This window comes from Penicillium cinerascens (assembly GCF_028974065.1).
Source record: "Penicillium cinerascens strain IBT 15544 chromosome Unknown contig_5_segment0_segment0, whole genome shotgun sequence".
NCBI lineage: Eukaryota > Fungi > Ascomycota > Eurotiomycetes > Eurotiales > Aspergillaceae > Penicillium > Penicillium cinerascens.
In genome coordinates, this window is record NW_026695294.1 from 391,873 (window position 1) to 413,225 (window position 21,353).

The 21,353-nt window shown below is 48.2% G+C and overlaps 10 protein-coding genes across 10 annotated transcripts; 4 read left to right on the forward strand and 6 right to left on the reverse strand.

The window, feature by feature from the left end:
* Nucleotides 1–185: 185 nt before the first annotated feature.
* N7498_004625 (uncharacterized protein) lies at nt 186–1,621 on the reverse strand (the record flags this gene model as incomplete). Its single annotated transcript, XM_058451687.1, has 2 exons — nt 186–1,537; nt 1,591–1,621. 2 exons carry the CDS (start codon nt 1,619–1,621, stop codon nt 186–188), a joined length of 1,383 nt encoding a protein of 460 aa, XP_058308225.1.
* Nucleotides 1,622–1,990: 369 nt separating this feature from the next.
* Nucleotides 1,991–2,323, reverse strand: N7498_004626 (uncharacterized protein; the record flags this gene model as incomplete). The annotated part of the gene is made up of 1 exon (XM_058451688.1): nt 1,991–2,323. The coding sequence occupies one exon, from the start codon at nt 2,321–2,323 to the stop codon at nt 1,991–1,993; it is 333 nt and encodes a 110-aa protein (XP_058308226.1).
* A 374-nt stretch (nt 2,324–2,697) lies between these two features.
* On the reverse strand, nt 2,698–3,424 carry N7498_004627 (putative GPI anchored protein; the record flags this gene model as incomplete). The annotated part of the gene is made up of 2 exons (XM_058451689.1): nt 2,698–2,961; nt 3,014–3,424. The coding sequence occupies 2 exons, from the start codon at nt 3,422–3,424 to the stop codon at nt 2,698–2,700; spliced, it is 675 nt and encodes a 224-aa protein (XP_058308227.1).
* Nucleotides 3,425–3,812: 388 nt separating this feature from the next.
* Nucleotides 3,813–5,803, reverse strand: N7498_004628 (uncharacterized protein; the record flags this gene model as incomplete). Its single annotated transcript, XM_058451690.1, has 4 exons — nt 3,813–4,436; nt 4,486–5,147; nt 5,210–5,474; nt 5,552–5,803. The coding sequence occupies 4 exons, from the start codon at nt 5,801–5,803 to the stop codon at nt 3,813–3,815; spliced, it is 1,803 nt and encodes a 600-aa protein (XP_058308228.1).
* Nucleotides 5,804–7,631: 1,828 nt separating this feature from the next.
* N7498_004629 (amidohydrolase family protein) lies at nt 7,632–8,273 on the forward strand (the record flags this gene model as incomplete). The annotated part of the gene is made up of 1 exon (XM_058451691.1): nt 7,632–8,273. One exon carries the CDS (start codon nt 7,632–7,634, stop codon nt 8,271–8,273), a length of 642 nt encoding a protein of 213 aa, XP_058308229.1.
* Nucleotides 8,274–9,201: 928 nt separating this feature from the next.
* On the forward strand, nt 9,202–9,866 carry N7498_004630 (uncharacterized protein; the record flags this gene model as incomplete). The annotated part of the gene is made up of 2 exons (XM_058451692.1): nt 9,202–9,350; nt 9,410–9,866. 2 exons carry the CDS (start codon nt 9,202–9,204, stop codon nt 9,864–9,866), a joined length of 606 nt encoding a protein of 201 aa, XP_058308230.1.
* A 547-nt stretch (nt 9,867–10,413) lies between these two features.
* On the reverse strand, nt 10,414–11,499 carry N7498_004631 (amidohydrolase family protein; the record flags this gene model as incomplete). Its single annotated transcript, XM_058451693.1, has 1 exon — nt 10,414–11,499. The coding sequence occupies one exon, from the start codon at nt 11,497–11,499 to the stop codon at nt 10,414–10,416; it is 1,086 nt and encodes a 361-aa protein (XP_058308231.1).
* Nucleotides 11,500–13,047: 1,548 nt separating this feature from the next.
* N7498_004632 (fungal specific transcription factor domain-containing protein) lies at nt 13,048–14,446 on the forward strand (the record flags this gene model as incomplete). The annotated part of the gene is made up of 6 exons (XM_058451694.1): nt 13,048–13,139; nt 13,190–13,208; nt 13,263–13,315; nt 13,533–13,806; nt 13,861–14,067; nt 14,168–14,446. The coding sequence occupies 6 exons, from the start codon at nt 13,048–13,050 to the stop codon at nt 14,444–14,446; spliced, it is 924 nt and encodes a 307-aa protein (XP_058308232.1).
* A 2,426-nt stretch (nt 14,447–16,872) lies between these two features.
* On the forward strand, nt 16,873–17,800 carry N7498_004633 (uncharacterized protein; the record flags this gene model as incomplete). The annotated part of the gene is made up of 2 exons (XM_058451695.1): nt 16,873–17,131; nt 17,190–17,800. The coding sequence occupies 2 exons, from the start codon at nt 16,873–16,875 to the stop codon at nt 17,798–17,800; spliced, it is 870 nt and encodes a 289-aa protein (XP_058308233.1).
* Nucleotides 17,801–18,840: 1,040 nt separating this feature from the next.
* N7498_004634 (uncharacterized protein) lies at nt 18,841–20,606 on the reverse strand (the record flags this gene model as incomplete). Its single annotated transcript, XM_058451696.1, has 3 exons — nt 18,841–19,399; nt 19,479–20,311; nt 20,409–20,606. The coding sequence occupies 3 exons, from the start codon at nt 20,604–20,606 to the stop codon at nt 18,841–18,843; spliced, it is 1,590 nt and encodes a 529-aa protein (XP_058308234.1).
* Between the last annotated feature and the right edge of the window lie 747 nt (nt 20,607–21,353).

Sequence of the window (21,353 nt, forward strand, 5' to 3'; positions counted from 1 at the left end):
TCCTGGAGTCTTGTTCTTTGAATAGACTCTCCTCTTGAGAGTCTCAAGGAATTCGATGAAGAGGTCAATTTCGTAAAGGAATGCAGTGAAAGTATCGTATTATGTTTCTCGAGGATCTATGACAAGCTCATTAAAATTGTACATTAGTCAATCATGAATAAAGGCGATAATGGAGCACATGATCATTATTTGCAACCAGCAAGAAGACGCAATTCATCTCTGACACTCGCAATAACCCCCTCGACCAGAGATTCCTCAACAACGCCCTCCTGCCACGAGACAGAAATCACACAACACCCATCACCACCGGTTATAACAGAGAACTCAAGAGCGTTTCCAATGACACTGGCACACTGCGAAAAGACCATGCCTTTAATAGCTGGTTCCTCTGGACCCGATTCAGAGTGCACGACACCGACATTAGACACCTCGAAAGTCTTGTCGCGGTCCTGGCCAAGCTTGGAAAGACAGAGTTCTTGCTGGTAATCATTAACGTATCTGAGTAGATTGGGTCCTGCATCTTTGCCTTTGCGATTGAGGGTAGCTTCGATTGTTTGTCGAGATCTCCGTGCTTCCTCCCATGGGAACGAGGATTCCGCAGATGTAGCGCTGCGAGAGTATGTTTCTTCAAAATCTTGGACGAATACACCCATCACGTCGTCCGTGATTACATCGGGAAGCCAGCGGCGACAGGATAGCGCGCCTGTACAAGCGAGGCTTGAGTAAGTGCCGGGAATGTGGGCGAAGATCGATCTCGCAATGACCGTTTGCAGGACAGCGGTAATAGTTGTGTACTCCTGTCGACAGCGATCTCGCAGTGAAGTAACGACGGACTTGGAGAATGAGAGTAGTCGAGTACAGGTTTTGGTGGGGTTTTGTATTTGACCAGCGGTCCACAGCCCCGGGTCTCGGTGCGAATAGACTTTTGCTTGAATGAGTTTCTTTGCGAGGAAGAGGAAAGACAGAGGCATTGGGTGGAGGGATTCAATATTCGGCAGAAGCGGAATCTTCGGTGATTCGATAAGGGCTTTCGTTTCATGTTCTTCGGCAGTGTTCAACGCTCGAAGGAAGCTTTTGTGGAAAGCCTTTCCTGAGCCTCCATCGCCTAAAGCGTGGTGAAAGACATAGATAGCAGTAAACTGTCGTTCACACTCGCTGTCCGACAGAATGCACAACCTCCAATAGGCATTCGGCACGGAGAATGCCTTGTTATGCTCGTCCTCGATCAAGACTTGCAGATCGTGATCCGGGCCAGGTTCATCATCGCCGGCTTTAAAGGAAGTCCGACGCTGATGAAAAGACACAACCCGATCCAAGTCAATCTGTGGCAATCGCACAAAATACGGTTTCTGGGTATCTTCACCCGCAGGAATGGCCGACAACACCGGATGCTCCGCAATAAGCACCGCACAAGCCCTGTAGACGTAGTCTTTGATAGGAAGCGTAAACGGGTCTGGCAGTTCATATGTTGCAGCCACAGCGACATTTAGATAAAATCCGATCTGATGGCGCGCAGTTGAGTACTGCTCCAACCCACCTGAGACGAAGTCAATTGGGGTCCGGAGGTTTCGGAGCGGGGAGGTTACGCACCAACTGGGCGCAGCTTTTCGAATCGATCCATCGCAGCGACGACGAACCAGTTACACAATGCTATTTACGGGTCAATTGAGAGATGCAAGAGGAAGCTTGTTTAATTGAACTGCTCGGCTGCCTAGTTCTTACCTCACGTGACTGCATATACGATGTCCCGTCCCCAGATGTCAGCGAAGCGACCTGCCCGTTGAGGAATCCACTTAGATTGAGGCATTCGTTAGACATCGGTCCATGCTAATGTGTCAAGCGTGCAGGAAGTGATCTCTAGATTACGAAGAATACTGATGCATAGTATCTATTGCAGCTTGAATCTCCCTACCATGGGCTGGAATAGCACCTGCATAGCAGCAAGGCTCATAGTTCTTGCCTGAGACTCTGAGAAAGTATATTGCCATTTTTACGACACGGTATTTCCAAGTCTCGGCTGCAGCGGGCTTGGGATTGATGCATTTGATGCCCTTCCTTTCGATCTTTGGATGAAGTCGCCAACCCAACGGCCTTGAAGTTCCATTGTAGTTGGCCCGTTGCTGAGGAGTGTGGGACCGTGGGTGCCGTAGATGTGAAACATGTATGGATAGCCACTGGCTGTCATGCCGGGGTATTTTCCAGCATCAAGTTCCGCCAATGTCGTTTCCGGCTTTGAATATGACGGCACTCCCGCCTTAAATCCAATCTTGGCGGTGTACCCAGTTGCTGCAAATAACCCACGAAGCTGGGCCTTATCATTCATGCTGAGCAGTAGCCAAGGAAGAGGAAGATCCGCCGAAAGGGCACACTGGGCTGGATTGGCGAATTTGTTCTGGTGATGCGATAGCGAGAAGAAGTTGGCGGTGATTGTGTGTACTCATATTCTACCACTTGCGGATGTACAGGTTCTTCATTTATGGGCTGGGATTCAAGCTGAATTGTACCGGGTGATTGGATGATTCTTGGGGAAGTGGAGAAGGGACCTTTCGAGTGAGTACCCACCAAATGCATGATTATATTGGAACTATACAGAATATAGATCAGGGAAGGCAGGTATTCATTGAAGTGTCATGAAACAACTAGCTCTGGAGAGCTTCTAATTGATGAGATGAACTATTTTTAGCGCCACTCTCAGCTTTAGAGCACGGCCAGGCCACCGGCAAATGCAGCGCCGAGCACGCCCCAAGCAGCGGTCTGCAACGCAACGGCGGCTCCCTTAGAAGTGGAAGCGGAAGTGGTGCTGCTGCCAGAAGAGCCCTGAGCCGCGCCTTCGGCGGTGGATTCGTTGGCATTGCGCTGAGCGGATGAACTTGGGAAGGCGGAAGCAGCGACATTGGTGTTGTTCTTGCAGGACGAAGGCTCACTGTATGTGACGCTGGAGGAGAACTGGACATCGGCGCACTGAGGACAATTAGCATTTTCAAGTGAAGAGAAAGTCAAAATAAAGGCTTACAGCGTAGAGTCCACCGCTGGGGTCGCCATTGGTCTGAACCTGGACGGTGGCATTCATTCCATCGGTAATGTTGACGCCGAGCAGGGCCTCGCTGAAATCAACATGCGGCAAACAGAAGGCACCCAGTCCATTGACCTGGAAGGTTGGCACGAGGGTGATATTGTAGCTGTCACCCGGCTCACTTCCGAGAGCAATCAGAACCTCGACGGCAGATTGGATGTGGCCCATAGACAGGGCGACGGGGAAAGAGCCGGAGATGGGTAGTTGAGTACGGTTGGAGGATTGGGACATTCCACCGCAAGGGAAATTAGGCATTGTATCCTCATCGAAGCCGCGAGAGATGGGATACTCGAGGTGGAAGTGTGCTGAAGCCAATGGGGCCAGCAAGAGAGGAAGGAGGGAGAACTTCATGATGGAGGATGTTGAGGATGAGAAATGAGGTTCGAGAAGGAATCGGGAAGAGAGTCGCTATATCAATATTTTCAGGATCGCCACCAAAGCTGTCATTGAACCCTGCAAGCGAGAGCTCCTCGACCACAAAAACCAGACCCTGCCGTTAGGAACATCGTATAGATTGGATCACCTGGATCGGGCCTAGCGGCACTGCAAACTGGGGGTTTACCCGAGACACAATCCCAACTAGGAAAACACTAGGCCCGAACCAGATAATATGCTCAATTGCACGCAACCAAGAACGAGATGCCAAGACTGCCAAGACAGGCGGAGATGAGCGGGCTCAGATTGAACTGGTCCATCTGTGATATCCTGATAAAATGGAACATAATAGCCGAGGTCTGGTCTACACGGTTGTATGGTAGTATCGTGTGGCTGCATCGTACTCCAGTAGAACCTCCGCCTCCATATCTTTCACATCGATAACCACCTGGGCCCACAAATTGATCTCGTACGCCTCCGCTAGTGTCCCTGACGAGACCGTCCCACAAAGGTAGCGTTGTGCAGTATGAGATGCTTCATTGGCTTTGTTCCCCAGGAAACATTGTACATGTGCTTCATCCTCGGCTAGGGGACATAGCACAACAGCTAAGCTCTGCTTCGGAGAGACCGAGATGGTCTCTGCTGATGGAGTCCAGCGGATTACCATGCCTGGCCGGATGCGCTCCTTGAAGTTTGGTACGTTGTATTTACCCTCGAACGCGGGATCACGGCTTGATGAACATTTATCGGATCGAACATTTTTGCAAAGACTTCGCTCTTTCTTGCTGGACGCGGTAACCTTTCTCGAGCTCCTTTGTGAGTCAATGTGTAACCTCCAAAATTTGGCATGGAACGATTTAGCTTGATCGCCAGTTACACCGTCCGACTTGAGACAGCGTTGAAGGAATTGGGAAGTCGATAGCTGGAGAAGCTGCTGGCCGGTTTCATGCGGCGCAAGAACAGACGGGGAGATCGAGGGACTACCAGACTAGTCAACGGATTAGCATATAGAAGACAAGCGACACCGAGACACTCACTTTGATTTTGATATAGTTTCGAAGTTCCTTGTTATTCCACGTCGATGGTACATCGGGGTTATATGCCGAAGACATCACTTTCGTTTCCGCGGACCGGAGCATCTCCGCGTACCGAAGAGTACTTTTGCTCACCCCGGTATCCAGCAGGCTAGGATTGATACAAGCTAGCACTGCAGTCTTGCACTCGCGATTCCCAGAGGGATCAAAGACATGTTTGAGGACCTTTGTTAACATACTCTGCCGGAATGGAATATACTGCTTCTTGTATTTCGAAGAAGAATTGTCCATATTTGCCAGTCCTCGGATACAGTCTTTTAATACAGAAAGGCTGATGTTGATCTCACGTGTCTCTTTCATTCGTTCGGAAGTGTGATTTGAAATGTCACGAGCAGCCTCTGAGCCTGCGAGGTCGACGAGATATAGGATACCATCATCCAGGGTAGCCTGGACTGGATCCTGGATCCTAATGCGGCAGATGGCGTGTGTGCGAGAGGATCCGTCATTCTTCTCCGTAGAAGCTGTTTGCCGGAATGAGGTAGCCTGCTCAATCAGGGCCAGAAGCTCGGCAGTGCTGGCGACCTTGTACTCTTTTGCTCCAGCTAGCTGGGTATCGCCGAAGGAGTCCTCCAGGATTTGGAATGGTGCGCGGAAGTTTAACAGATCTAGTCAGAGATGTTCAGTGATATGCGATGGGATTTAAAGACTGTAGAAAGTGTATTCTCACCGAATGCCGAGTTCCGAGCCAATTCAAATATGGAAACGTGCAACCTGCGCTGTCCTTGTAGAGTCCCATCGAACAAGGCACAAGCTACCAGACGCTCTATGCCACTGACAGAATAGGTCTTCCCGGAGCCGGTCTGTCCATAGGTAAACAGAGTACCAATACCTCCTTCCCAAACCCAGGGAAGAAGTGGTTGTACAAGATCTTCATAGATCAAGTCCGTACTGCGATCAGCGCCAAACACTTTCCCTACTTGGAAAGACGAAGACTAAATCTCAATATGATTAGTCTGCATATCTATTTGATAGTCGCTATGCCTACTCAAAGAAAACGACCGTGACTAACATTCAATGGCGGTGGACCCCTAACGACCCTTCTCAGCTCATGAAGATCCACAACTCCACTCTCACCAGCCCGAGCAAAGGCTGCAGGGACTTGACCGGAGGAGGTTTCATCATCGAGCATGGGCCGTATGCGCGTCGAGACAGCAATATTGGAACTAGTGACTGGGTCTCCTTCGTTCGGCCTAGGCTTGGGTTTGAATTGCCTAACCAGTTGCTGATGGCGCCCAACGTGTTGCAAGAGAAATTCATCCATGGAGATTTTATTGCGTAAGTAATAAAACGTGAAAGATTATGTATATATTTTTAGTTTGATGAGAGAGATGCCTATAGAAAGGTGAGAGTGAGATGAATCTCAGGGGATAAATACTGAGGTACACTGTGTGCCCTAAACCCTATGGGGCCTCAACCTCAGACATGTGATGCATGTAGCTGCTATGTCTCGCAGGATAAATTGCGAAACTGTTAGAAGGTTGCAGGCTGCTTGTTGGATCTTGATTTTGAGGTTGGTCTTAGGCTGGCTTCACTTAGTAGTGGGTGAAGAATGCCCCACTAAGCTGTGGACGGTTGCCTACATTAGTTTTAGTGTGCGTTGTGGACCTGCGTACATTTGTCTCCACGTTTGCCAAGCGGTATTCGCAATAATGATAAAACAAGAGCAAATGAATCTCGTCGGCTACACGCGGCCAGTCTTGAATGAATGAATCCACCTGAAACTAGTTAGGGTAAGATTTGGGTCATAAGACAGATACTGGACACATTGAGATCAGTTTGTCTCGGTGGCTTGCATTTGACGATGCCGTATGCCTGCATCGGCCTTATCTTGATCCACAACATTCTCAGTCGTTTTCCTATCCTGACGAGACCATCCCCGTCGCTCACTGCCACCATATGAAACCTCCCAGAAACACAAATGCAATTCGAATAACTCGGAAGCCCCCATTTCAGATCTACGGTGAAGGCTAAGCACCGATTCCAGATCCTATCGATCATAAGACCTAATCTAACCTCCATCGTCAACCAATATCACCAATGCCCATACGCTGGACCATGAACCGACTATAAATTCCCTGAATAGAATGAAGATCTGTAACCGAAACCCCGTTTCCGCTAAGTCGAACAAGTTTATCCTGATTCGCATAAAGTTTGAGTATCCCGCGGTGAATATCCCTTTTGAACATGCGCTTGACTAATCATACTCTGGATAAGCTTGCAGTAAATGGACACAAGACGCAAGCGAAGGGGATGAGGCAACGGTGGTATGAATCGTAAAGAGTAACAGGACTATATAGATAGAAATAGAGACGAGAGTGGGCTGAATGTTTTCAATGGTAGGGAATTGGAAGATTTGCTGTTGACGCAGCATATCGTATTTCTCTTGGCCCTTGCGCAAGTGGATTGCATTTTCGCTTCAAAGATACAATTCAGGAATGTAGACAAGGGCAGGTGTGTTCAAATAGCATAGTCCTAATACTGTATGCTTATACGATGATTAGCTAAGGCGTGTAATATCTACATTCTTAGTGAACATGGCGCCAATCCTGGCGCGACCGCAACCTCCGAGTCTAAGTTTCAAATAAATTTTCCCAGAGGGGTAGCGCTTTCCAGTCAGAGAACTGAAGTTTAGTTGGGCTTTTATACCTTCTTAGTTAGATCAAACTGGTGGTGAAACCCGCGAGGGGTCAACCACAAAAAACACGCCCGCGCGAAAAAGGCCCCTCACGGGTCTGCCGAGTATGAAGCAAAGGCAAGCCCGACATGGCAAACTGGTAAAGGTAACAGATCGATCGATCGAAGGATTTGGATGTGAGATGAGGTATGGAGTCATCAAGATTGTCCACCACACTCCCGAAACTGCTAGACGCATAACTAATTTATGAAGTCTCCACAGCCTAAAACAGTCGGCGTTTATAGATGTGGGGCTCCAAAAAAATATCCGAGTTGTCCGGGACTATGGCGATGCGCATGTGGCGATGACGAACCGGAATCGGTAAATCGCAATTTACGTAAATATAGTCAACCGGAGGCAGGAACTGGTCATTGCGTGAATCTTTCTCAACTTGACATTGTCCAAAACGAATGCCATGGCATCAAAATCTAGCTCGGGCGTTGGATCGATCAACACTCCAGGCCCCGGCACTCACTATCTCCGCCCGGAACTTCACGACTTGAAAATCATCGGAGTCGAGGAACATGTTGTTTTCCCCAAATTGACGGCACGAATTCCTGAAAAGGTTCTGGCTGTGCATGCCAAACGTGTGTTTGGACAACTTGTTGACCACGAGGCCATGGCGTACGCCGGTGGCAGCTCCACCGAAACCGGAGCGCAACGGCTTCAAGACATGAATGAAGGCGGCATCGCAATGCAAATACTCAGTCTGGCGGGGCCAGTCAATTGTATGCAGATGGAGCCGGAACCTGGCCTTGCTTTGGCGCGAGACATAAACAACGAACTGAAAAGGGCCGTCGACGCGCATCCCGACCGATTCAAAGCCCTTGCGGATTTGCCTTTCCATGCGCCGAAACTAGCTATTGAAGAGCTTCGCCGCAGCGTGCAGCAACTGGGCTTTGTTGGAGCGATGATGGCCGGCTCGGTCGGATGTACTGGCAAGTTCCTCGACGACCCTGAGTTCGACGATCTCTTGTCGGAATTTGAGGCGCTCGATGTCCCTCTGTATCTCCATCCTGGTATTGCACCTCCTGCTGTGATTGACACCTACTATTAATTTCCTGAAAAGCCCAAGTTATCCGCAACTTTGGCTGGCATGGGATGGGGCTGGCATAATGAGGTTGCCATTCACGTCCTTCGGCTCGCTGTATCTGGCACTTTAGACAGAAATCCGAAGCTTAAGGTCGTCGTTGGACACCAAGGTGAAATGTTACCGATGATGCTGCAGCGCTTTGATGCGATGTTCGATAAAAATATTTTTGGGTTGAAGCGCAGTGTTGGGGAGATCTTGCGCAGTCAAGTGTGGCTGGCAATCTCTGGGCTGTTTTCTTTGCCACCAACCCAGATTGCAATTCAAACCTGGGGAGTTGATCGTATTCTCTTCGCCAATGATTATCCTTATATTGATGCGCAGAGAGTCCCAGAGTTTGTTCGAGCATTGGGAGATATGGTTGGGCCTTCGGACATGCGCAAAATTTGTCAGACAAATGCGGAGCAATTGTTCAAATTCCGAGTATAGGGCAGGATTTCGGGATGGAAAGTCTGCTGGATATTTCGAGGGACATCATTTTGCTACTTATTTTCAGCCGGGGCAGCTTGGGCAGCTTTGGTTCTATCAATCTTCCATCTTCGATTTTACAGTCACAGTAGTTATGATGCGCACTTTTGAAATATACACGCTCAGCTTCATTCGATACATAACTTTTGTCTTCATTTGACTTTGTACAAATACCCCGAATAAATTATATTTCCGTTGCCGTCATATCCACGGATATGCCGGATATGGTTGGCGCGGATTTGAATAACACCGAATATTTTAGGCAGTGATCGCCACTAAATCCCCTATTTACAGGGCATATTCGGGGCACTAATTGTTCCTGCCCTTCGTTTGACAGCAAACTTGCCATATCAATCGCTTCAACTCGCACAATATCGTTTTTGAAGTTCCGCAGATCAAAATACTCTTTCTCTTCCAACAAGGAAAAATGGCTCCTGCTATTGACGAAGTGACCCAGGAGTATCAAATCAAATCGCTCCTAGTCCGCGAACGATATTACCGGGATTCATATCAGTGGGACAAGCTTCGTGACAGTTATCACCCGGATCCTTCTAAAACGCATGTCGAGATATCATGGTGAGAAATGACCTATCCTACGCCATATTTAGTTTGGATTTTGCTAAGACATATAACAGGTTCCAAGGTGATATCGATGGCTTTGTAGCTGGCTCAAGGGCTATGGCAACGGGTGGAACTGGTGCGATTCATACGATCTGTCCAGTGGAAGTGGAAATCAACGGCAACAAGGCCCTTTCCGAGTCGACTGGCTCCATATCCATTCGCTTTCGCCACAATGGATTGGAATATGACTGTGTCTCTTTAACTCGGTTTATTTCCCGTTTGGAGTGTGTCGATGGCAAGTGGAAGTTGTTGACACTGGAAGCAATTTATGAAAGAGACTACATCACCCCGACAGTTCCGTCGTCTGAGTCTGTGGAACTACCTCTACCGAAGAATGGACGGGACAGCTATAAATGTATCGCCTGGGTTCTTTCTCAGAAGGGTTTCAAAATCAAGGAAGACCTTCCAGGAGTTGATGATCCTTCCACCTGTACACGGCTAATGGAAGAAAATCGCGATTGGTTATTTTGAGTCGAAAAAGACCCACACTGTCTCCTTGTTGGATTGGAAGTGGAAGCCTGTCAATACGGTTCTATTTAGCTTTTCTCTCACGGTCAAATATATTTGAAATGAGACTTTGAACTTTGTTCACCTCGGCAGTCAATAGTGGTCTTCATTATCGTGGTTGCCCGGAGCCCTGAAATCAATTGTCGCCAGAAATTGAATTGAATGACGCAAGCATGTCTAGGTCGAGTCTGGTGAGTGATATTGACTAAGGCATGATGTGATTTGAACATAGAGTCCGTGCAGGTACATGAGGATGAAGTAACCCACAACCTACCTTGCAGTAGAGGAATATGAGCATATTTGTTCAGAGAGGCCACCGACTCGCTAAGAGTTGGCCATGAGACCCAGAATCTTCGGAAGTACGACGGGCACCGCCAAAAAAATGCATAAGCGCAAGTAACAACCACGTTTCGCCGCATAATCTTTTGAAATAGATTGTTAAACATGGCGGGGGTTTTAGAGCAGAATAAACTGAATTAGAGACTGAATTTGACATCTGCTAGGTACACATTTAATTTGCATGCGGGGATTTGAATTCTTCTCCAGCGATCCATACCCGCTCGATGGATCTGGTTGCATTGATATCTTTAATCGGATTATCTCGAAGCAAGATCAGATCGGCTCGATAGCCGGGTTGAATTACGCCGCGGTCGTGTAAGCCAAAATGTTTCGCCGGCAGAGACGTAGCAGCCCGAATGACCTCCGTTGTGGAAAGTCCGCAACCAACTAGCAATTCCATCTCTTCATGTAGACTGACGCCGTGAGAAACGTTCGCAGGTACGCCGGGAGCCATGTTGGAATCCGTGCCAGCCAGAACAGGCACACCTGCGAGGTGAAGCGCAGCCACTGTTCGGCGGGCGTTTTCAAAACTCCTGTTTTTTGCCAGGGCCGTTCCTTTCATCATGGTTAACGTCGGTACGCTGATGCGCTTATTCTCGACCATTTGTTGGATGTCTTGATCGCTCATAACCCCGTCGAGAGGAGCGTGCGTAATGACATCTACACCAGCCAGCTGAGACATATGCGTAGCAACCAGAGTTACAGCGTGAGCGATAACAAGTTTATCACTCTCGCGGGCATTTGCAACAAGGGCATTTACAGTCTCTTGGTCCGGTCCAGGTACATCGGCGACGATCTTGATATAATCAGCCCCTTCCGTCACCCGATTAGCCACAAATGCTTTGGCTTCGATGGTGTTGGACACCAAAGCTTCTCTAGGTAAACTTGGAATGTGGCTGTGTACACTTCCGGGAGCTGTCGCAGGAATACCACAGCCTCGGATATCAGTCACAGCCTTCCGTCCGCGAAGTGATTTGAGGAGCTCAATCGGCCAAGTGCCCATGTCTAGTGCTGTGGTGATGCCATATTCAGCCATGCGAGCGAGATCGTCGGGTCCCGTCAAATGAACATGGCAATCTATCAGTCCGGGCAGGAGAATAGTTCCCTGAGCATCGATCGTCTTTGTGGGGATCGAATCAGAGCCGCCAATTAATTCGCCATCGATAATAACAGTGGTAGGGTCGCAGATGTTTTGCCCATCAAACACTCTGACGTTAGTAATGGCGGTGACTACGGTCGGCTGTGTGTTTCTCGACATGATGGGAGGCAATGAAAATGCTTCACGATGAGAAATGACGAAGACAACGGCGTTCCTGGGAAAGAGATGTTACCCAGAGACAGAGAAAGCAAATGAGAGTAAGACAGAAGCCTCCGGATGTGGAGTGTGGATTTACTGAAATACTGATGCCAGCATGTTACTCGGTGGAATTCCAGGACTGCCGAAAAAGTTCGGGCCGAACCAAATGGGCAGGTGGCTAAAATTTACGCTTAGTAATTGCATTGGCTGTCCATGCTGCAAGATGGTAAACTAATCGTCACTCCTTGATGGTCAAGGTGTCGTTCCAAAGATCATGAGTCTTCAAACAAGTCCTGCCTCGTGAGCAACTATCGGAAGTCGACCTTGGGTCCCCACTTTGAGGTAAATAGCATTTTTATGGATTTCTTATGTGTTATTTTCCCCATGTTATTTTTTACAAAATTAGTACATCAGAAGTGATTGCGGTGTTTCTAGGTAACCTCCAGGATGTGGAATTCTTATCCCACTGTGCATTTGGATAGGAATGGCTGCTCATATGATAAAACATAAACTTGTTTAGGAGAGACTCGGTCTTACTATTAGAATAATTCAGTTGCAGTGCCTTTTTTGCTTTACTCACACCATCAACTAATTGAGGATTGAGTAATACGCTAAACATCATCAAGAAGTACTGTCACCCGTAGGGTTGAAATAATTTTGCATTTCCCATGGAACGTATCCTGTTCCTCTTCAACAGCTATATCATTTCGCGTCTGAGGTATTCATTAATCGGACTGCGCCGGTTCTGATCAATCACATCGGAATCAGCCCTGGATGTACGCATAAGGGAAAATATCGGTTTCATGATATAGAGTCGCTATCTAGAGAGTCCCCGGGCGTCACGTGGGGGAGGGGGAGGGTGTGGCGTTTAAGCTCCTGTGCCGAACCTGCAACATTATTTCCCCGCACGATCACTTATGCCTCTCCACAAAGCCCGATCCTGTGACAGCATCCTTGCTCAATCCGAATCTCGATGCCTCCAAACAAGGACCGCGTCAAGCTATCTCAGGCTTGCAGTCACTGCAGGAAAAAAAAGGTGAAATGTTAGTAATCAAATGAATCTTCGATTGAACCATGCTCATATTTTATGCAGGCGACGGTGCTATGCCCTGTGGAAATTGCTTCGTATGATTAAACCGCAAAGACTTATCAAAGTAAAATTCTCACAACGCTAGCCATAGGACCGTGAGCAACAATGTACTTATCCTATTTTGCAACGGAGAGGTCGCAAGAATCACAGACAGCGCGTGGTACACAGCCGTGTGGATCCGATTGCCATGATTGGGCATTCGAATGGCCGGGGTGAATGTAATATGGTTTCCGACACAACAACCCTCGATCAATCTTCTTTTGCAATCATCGAAGCAAGGCAAACACTGATACCCCCAGAAACAAGTCTAAGTGGGCCCAGCCAGCTTAGTCCCAACGTCGCCGAGGCGGCGGGACCCGAGGACCACTTGGTAGTGGGGGAAATAGCTTCCTTGTCAAGTCTCACTAGAACTTTGAACTATGGAAACGAGACAGAAAATTTCAGTGGAAAACCACCAACTCCTCGAGACTCTGAAATTGATCGAGAGGAGGCCACGATGGACCTCCAAGCTGTACGTCAAGAAATCCTATACCTTGGTCGTTCTCGCTAATGCGAATGCAGGTCAATTGGGAACACCATGGTTCGTGACAGTAAAGTCCCCCCAAGAGGCAATAGCAATGACCGACTATAACAGGACCTGGATCATGGCTGTCTATCTGCTCTAGTCCTGGCTTACAATGGGTCTGTGTAAGAATCGGGACAACTAGATTCCATCAGGTTGCTCAGGGATTGGTTATGGACTGGACAAGCCGCTTAACGCTCGCATCAGGCACTTTTCGTGAAAGGAGTCCAGAACCAGACGTTAAAAAAGCTTGGATCTACGTTTCAGGTGCGTATGGCTTTCATTTAAGGTATCAGAAAGCTAACCTGAGCTGGGAGCCTTTTTTGAGCAATCACACGACAGCATTTTCGGCGCTGTCTTTCGTCCTGATTTTGAAACACGCCTTCGTGCCCATCTACAGGATCCCAACCAACATGATGAAGACGTCGCCTGGTACGCTCTACGCAATGCCGTGTATGCAGTTGGATGCCGCACTGCGGGGTCGATGGATGGGTCTAGAAATTTTTCAGAAGTCCAGCAAGAGTCTTTACGATTCTTTCACAATGCCTTCTTTGTCTTATCGGATCTATTATTCATGCCAAGTGGTCTTATGGCAGTCCAAGCGTTGCTTGCAATGGTAAGTAAATGTGGTTAGATGCGTATTACTTTTCACTTCTAATGGAATATCCAGACTTCGTTTGCGGAGCTTCTAGGAAGCCCGGCCGTCGAATATATGCTCTGTGCTTCTGCTGCTCGACTTGCGCAATCCAAAGGACTTCACCGACATCCATCGAGGCTATGGAAGCTTCCGAACCTGGAGATACTACAAAGAAGCTGGGTATTCTGGGCTGTGTATTGCTACGAAAACTACATCGCCTTGCGATCTGGTCGTCCATCAGTAAGTGACGGATTACATTTCTTTGCTAGGTTTGGTTTTCTCCTTTTGATTTCGGGACGGACTTTTACTGTTCTACACTCTTGTTAACGCAAAATCCTAGATATTCGATGATGCCGATATTAGCTGCGAAATACCCAGCTCTGTTCCCGAAGGCAGCACGCTGGATATTGACGTTTTCTCGGCTGTTATAGCGCATGCTCGGATTTGCTCAGAGATAATCAAAAATCTCTGTTCCGTCAAAGCATTAAGCCAGCGTCCAGAAGCATTATTCCAGATTATGAGAAATCTGGAGGAGAGACTGGAAGAGTGGCGAAAACTACTCCCGGATCATCTTACGTTTGAGCATCATAACGATTCCGCTCCTTCAAGATATCATTAGCGGCATAAGGCAAATATATTACGACTTCACTGTCTATATTGGGGCAGTAGAATTGCCATACATGCAAATTTCCACTACCCTTGGATATGCTCGGCCCTTACTCGTCAAAACCTCGTATTTGATGATCTAATATCAAAGAGCTCAGCCTGTGCAGCGGAAGCATCAAGGCAGATCCTATCGGCTCTTAAAGATGCGTCCTTCGATACAAGCTTTCCATCACCGTAAGTCCATGTTGCTTTTGAGTCTCTCGAAGGCCTTTGAGATTTTAACCCAGGTTTACAGAATCGCCTTCTATTTTCCTATGCTTGCAGTGATAAACCTATTTGTTTACATTCTCAAAAACCCAACCTGTACTACAGTGCAATCAGATCTGGCACATCTTGATCTTGCAGCGGGTCACTTTGCTAAAATTCACTTTTTGACTTCATCGCAAGTGTCATTTACATTTCCTCGGGAAATTGTCGGTCTCGCAAGCGAAGCGATAAGAATGAACTCTTTTCAATCAGCTGGATATACGGCGCAAAGTTTTCCAGTCGATATCTCCCCAGAGGTAAGAATTTGGTTTCTGATTTCCCTTCATTTTGTTTTGTCCAAGGCTTACCACATTTTCCGCTTAGCCTTCGATCTTCGACCCGATTGCCGGCTTTGATCAACTGAATGACCTTTCGGTCGACTTTTTGGAAGGCTTTCCACCAACAGGCGACATGACGATTTTCTAAATAATTTTCTGCCGCGGATCGTCATGTCTTGGAATTAATTCTTTGCACCTCAAGCCATTCATATATTTGAATATGGCCTTCTATCTTGTTATCCCTTAGCATTTTTCAGATTGATCTGAGTTCACGCCGTGGTATTCTGGCTCCGTAGTAGACTTTAACCGCTTTTGGCCCAAGATGATTTTCTCTTGCGATCCACATGGCATCCTGGACACATTTGATTCCATTCATCGCAGTCGAAGATGACCAGATCCATTTAGGTCAACTCGTCGACTTGATGCGCAATATTGGCGAGGACTCTCGGAACGGGTTTCCTATCTATGCATTTTTAGTTGAAGGTCCCATCTATAATGGTCGAGTTACCGAATGAATTTTGCAAGTGCTGCAGGTTCGTTTGACAGACATTTTTTTACCTTGTTATGCTCTGAAGATGGACGCCCTGGAAAACCCCGATAAGCAAGCTCGCATTGCGGCCTACTGTTTTGGTGATTGAGCAGCAAGTGAAGGTGATTTTCTTGCAGCACTCAACCTAGCTGCGGTGAAGAAATGCCCATTTGTTTTCATTTGCTGGAACAATGGTTTCGCAATTTCAACACCCACGACCGAACAGTATGTCGGTGATGGAATTGCAGTGCGTGGTATCAGCTACGGAATAGAATCTATTCGAGTTGACGGGACAGACATATTCGCCGTCTTTGAAGCTAGCAAAGAGGCTCGCCGTAAAGCCCTGGAGAACGGAGGACAACCTATCCTCATTGAACCCATGAGTTACCGGATCTCGCACCACAGGACCAGCAATGGCAGCTTTGCGTATCGAAATCGAGCTGATTCTGAAGTTTGGAAGATGAGCAGAAATCCGATTTCCCGGCGGAGAAAGTGGCTGGAGGAAAAGGAAGTTTGGGATGATCAGAAAGAAATACAATGTCGGGAAAAAATTAGAGCTAATGTTCTTCAAGAACTCATGGCTGCTGAAGAGAGAAAAAGCCTGCGCTCCCTGGAATATTCGACTATGTTTATTCGGAGCTGACGGAGCCGAAGAACAGAAACAAAAGCTTTAAAAGCTGATGATAGAATATCCGGAAGAATAGGACGTTAATTACCACGAAGGCGGCATTCAACGCTTGTATGGTTGATACTTTATTCTAACGAATGTGGTCTTTGCATTTAAAGCAACTGTCACAAAAATATGTTGCAATTTTAAGGTTATTATGACTTGAAGTTGTCCTGTTCTGTTCATTTTGTATAGAAGGCAATGGCGCCCGTGAGAAAAGTAGTTCTATAATCCAAGGTTCTCTTTCGTACAAGTGGTGTTGGTCGTAGCATGAGTGTCAAGATCGGCTTCCGGCAAATAGGTTGATCATTTCTAGAGGGTAGATGGGAAGAATTTTATCAGACACTACTTTGGGCTAAAGATAAAGGGTCTCTCCTGGTCGAGTGGCCGCAGATTTTGGATATTAGTCTAGCTCAATCTAATATACCGAAATGACTCAAGACTGCCAAGCAACAGGGATCATCAACAGAAGAGAAACAGGACCAACAGGAGCGCGTGTTATCACCCGAATAACTGCACTAAGGATTTTACAAGTTTTTCAGCCCCAGCGTCACATCAGTCCCTTTAGAACCTTTAGAACCCTTCCCCGCTTTCTCTCTTTGTTTTTCTTTTCTTTTTTAAGTTGCCTGTGTCGTCGCTACGTATTTCCGTCGCGAAAGATGCTTCTCCCGTTTCTTTACCCCGCAGGCGCGATCTTCATATTTGCTGCCCTAATTGAAGCCACATGCTACAATCCCGACCGGACGGTCGCGTCCAATGCGGTGCCCTGTAGCAGCAATAGTACTACTTTCTGTTGCGGGACGGGCGCAATTTGTCTCAGCACGGGATACTGCCTCAGTGCGACCACACAACCGTTTACGCTGTATCGCGGCTCCTGCACGGATTCTGGCTGGGGAAGTTTCTGCGCTTATTACTGCGGTCGGTTTTTGTCTGCCTCTCGACTGATTCGCAAACTGGATTGGCTGACACTGCACAGTAAATTACCAGACCGGCTCGAACGCCCCGATGGTCAGCGTGGGACTGAATGACAACAGCCGCGCAATTTACTGCTGCGGCTATCAAAGCGAGAATAGTAATGCTACTAGATGCTCCAACGGAGATGCGCCCTTTGTCCTGGATGATGGAGAGATGATCTTCGGTCGGGCCGCGTTAGCTAATGGTACCGGTACCGCCTGTCGGTCCGACCCGTCCACAACAGGAACTACCAATACTGCGGGCGGAACCGAAGAAACCCCCATTTTCACGGGCACAACCAAAGGAACCGGAGAAACCGGAGGAAGCCCCTTGCACAATTATAGCACAGCAGTTGGGGTCGGCGTTGGTGTTCCACTGGGCGTTTTGTTGCTGTGTGCTGTGGCTTGGGGCCTCACTAAGCGACGACGAAATAGGCGACGCCAACTGACCATGACTGAGACTGCGCAACCGCCCATGACCGAGGCTGCGCAAGAGTCTAGAGAGGTTTATATGCCTCCGCGACGAAAGTATGGCCCGACAGAATTGTCTCCGTCGACGGATACGAACTCGGATACCTTGATTCACGGGTCCCCTCTTGCGGAGATTATGGGGTCTGAAGCGCGACGGGATTGACCTGGCCATAGTGACGTTCTTTTGGAGAAATCAGATCTATTTTTATGTTTATGGTAGACATGGAGATCAATGAAGAAATATGTATGTATGTCACATCTGTATATATCTTTAAACGTACATGTGCTGTATGCCACTTCCTAAGCAGACTTAGAGCCTCGTTGAGGCCTACCGTAGCCCAGCAGCGGTTGTTTCTATGCTGCCTTCATGATGCGCGACTTTGAAACCATTGTGATGCTCCGGCAAAACCCAAGACGACTTTCACTGTCTTGGTCCGTGAAACATTGTCTACCCTACCTCTTCTCCCTACTCCAGTTCACCCACCCCCAATAAGGTCGACATGCTATTGAAAGCGTCGCAAACCTTCCCATGCAGCCCGCGTCATAAATCACTTAGCACTGGACAACCTAGCAGTATGTGGATCACCCTTGTTGGTTCGCCTCAAACGCACAAGACTTCGTCATGGAATCGACAGGCTTTCCCGTATGTCGAGAACCAGCAGTGTCCAGTTCGCAACTGTGTCAGTAGGTACGCTCGGTTTCTGGGAAAGGACCCGTAAAGTCGTCTTATGTATTTAACCGTCAGGGTGTCATGGACCTGAAGCAGGTTGCCGCCGGTCCTTGATTCCTTCCATTTGCTCTCCTATTATGCGTGAATGCCTTTGCTGACATGTGCAAAGGTCTTCAAGTATATTACCGGAATGTAAAGACTGGATCGTATATCTATGATGCGACGAAAATATTATCCACCTTTCGATTTACGCGTTCAATAAAGAATGAGAAGCCCAATCCCAGTGTACTCTACCACATTTGTAAGTTTTGCTTCTGGGTCAAGTATTCCCTTCCAATAAGGGCTTTTGTAAGTACTTACAGAATTGGCTGGGACTGGGGCTGAGGTGGAGAACATCAGGGACCCTGATCAGTACATTATAAGGGAGCAAAACGTTTGTACGTAACCATCGAGACCCTCAAAGCTTGGCCAAAGCTCTATTCTCATTTTCTTAATTTCGCTTCCAGATGCCTAGTTATGGAAGTCCACGACTACTACCGTCGAATCGCGCCTACCTTTTCCTTGCCCCTGAAAAACAGTAGAGCTACAGTGCATGCGGCAACGGCAAGCGAAAAATTGAACCATTGGCTGGCGCGAAGTCCAAGCAGTAAGGCGGACGAATCACCTTCAGCTTCCCTGTGGCTTGTGGCCCTCCTTTCCACCGATATTTGCACCACGGTTGCAATCGTGATTCCAATGGCCCTGCCCACTTGCAAGACAGCAGTGATCAGCGCCGCGCCGAGAGCCTGATCTTCTACAGGTAAGCACTGCACTGTAAAAAGGTTGAGTGTCGGATGAAGAATATCAGCTCCTAATGTAGACAACACCATGGCTGGGAAGCTGTAGGCCCAGTAGGTAGTCGACGGCGGTATGGGAACGGCCATAAGGAGGCAGGAAATGCCCACGCAGCTACAGCTGAAAACCAGGAGGTAGGACCCCGGGACACGAGAAAGGAGTTTGGCGGCAATGATGTTCCCCACGATACCCATAATTCCTGTCGGTATAAACCGAATAGCTGTGTCTAGTGGCCCGAGTCCTAGGTAGTCTTGGTAGCTAAGCAAAACATAGCTGTTAGCTCTTATCCATCTCCAGTCCTCTCGAGAAACCCAAGATAGGGGGATATAAATCTTACAAGTATGTCGCGTAGACGAGGTAGTTATTGAAAGCCGCGAAAAACGTGGCCATGATGACCTGTGCGGCATTGAAACGGCTGTTGTGGAAGATAGAAATCCTCAAGAGAGGAGGCCTCTCGGTCTTCCTCTCAAGGTACCATATCCACAAGATAAACACGGCCAACAAAATCAGGGAAATCAGAAGCAATACCAGAACCCAGATCACCGTCCATCCGACAACGTTGCCTTCTGTCAGAGCAAAGTTAAGGAGTAGTATGGCCCCAGTCACCAATGTGCCGCCTACCCAATCAACATCGACCACAAGGCTGGAGCAGGGGGAAGCCTCAACCTTTGAGTGAGGGATCAAGATATGGCCGGCCACGGTGACCATTCCACAGAGAACGGCGGAGGCCCAGAATATCCATTTCCAGCTAACGTACTGCGCGATCACACCGCTAAAGATATTGCCTAGCACCGATCCGCAGGAAGACCCGGCCGAGTAGATGGCAAATGCGTAGTTCTTATACTTACCGGGCTGGAAAGTAGCACCGAGGATCCCGATCGCAGTAGGAACGTTGGCAGCTGCGCCCAGACCTTGTAGGCCTCGGAACAGGTCCAAGACGATCTCATTGGGCGCGAACGGGACCAGAATGGTAACAACGGTGAGCCAAGCGGACCCGATGAGGAAGACCGAGCGACGTCCAAAGATGTCTGCGAATCTACCCCAAAGGAGCAGAAAACAGCCAAAGGTAAGGTAATAGGCGGAGATGATCCACTGTTGCCGCTCAGCAGGTATGTTTAGGTCCCGGCCGATACTAGGCAGGATGATAACTGTTGACTGAACGGCGAGTGTCTGCTATATCGTCAGCAAGAATTCATGTGGAGTTTTCCCCAAATTAACATCTCCATAGACTTGCATTGAGAAAGGCTGCTCCAGCCAAGGTAAGAACAAGCGGAAGATAGAGCTTCTGCCCTGCTTCCAGCTCTTGAGCTGATTCGATCTCTGGCTCGAGCTTCTCTTTGGAAGGAACGGCGCCAATAGCAGCTAGTTTTTTGTCGACCGACGGCTGCATGACGGTGATGAAACCATCTATGCTACCATTACTGGCAGTTTCAGGCTGCGCACCAGCATTCCTAGGGGTCTTCATCGTGGTAGGCAACCTCAATGGTCGTGCGGTCGAAACTTGAGTTGTCAAGCGCGGAGGGCAAAAACGGGATACCCTGTATGAGAAAGAACTGAATGCGCAAGGAGAATATACTAGAGTAGATTCGGGAGGCGGAGGCTCATTGGGTGCAGTGTACAAGATTCATTCATGTGGTGGTCTTCTTATTCCTGTGTCTTTCTTTCTCATTAAATTGCAGGAAGTGCAAATTCAAAAAACCCTATTCAGCGGGCAAGGATGGTAATGAGACCCTGGCTACATTAGTAGTTCCCATTACTGTGGTAACTATAACAAACTCGTGCTAATCCTAGACCCGGTGGTAGAGAGCCGGCTAGAGCCACCTCCCCCGGCGGCCGGCCCCGCCCAGCCCATCGTTATTCTATTGGTATCTGACCCTTATGCGGCTTACCTACCACCTATCGACCCTTATTCGGCCGACTCAAGCCCGCTCGGACTCTTATTCTAGCGTAGAAGAAGCTTACCCACGTTATCAAGTATACTCACGAAAGCACGATAATCATTCGGGCTACCGGCCGAATGCTGTGACCTATTCCCGACAACGTAGTCACGTCCTCTGTTTATTACTCACGTATAAATGTTTCATTCTTCTAATGTACAGCTTAGCTTTTCATCCTGGCGTACCCCGCTACGGCTAACTTGCTCGAAATATTCCGAACAGTGGATTTACTGTCCCTTTTTCTTTCCTGCCTCTCTCCCTTTGCCACCATAAAC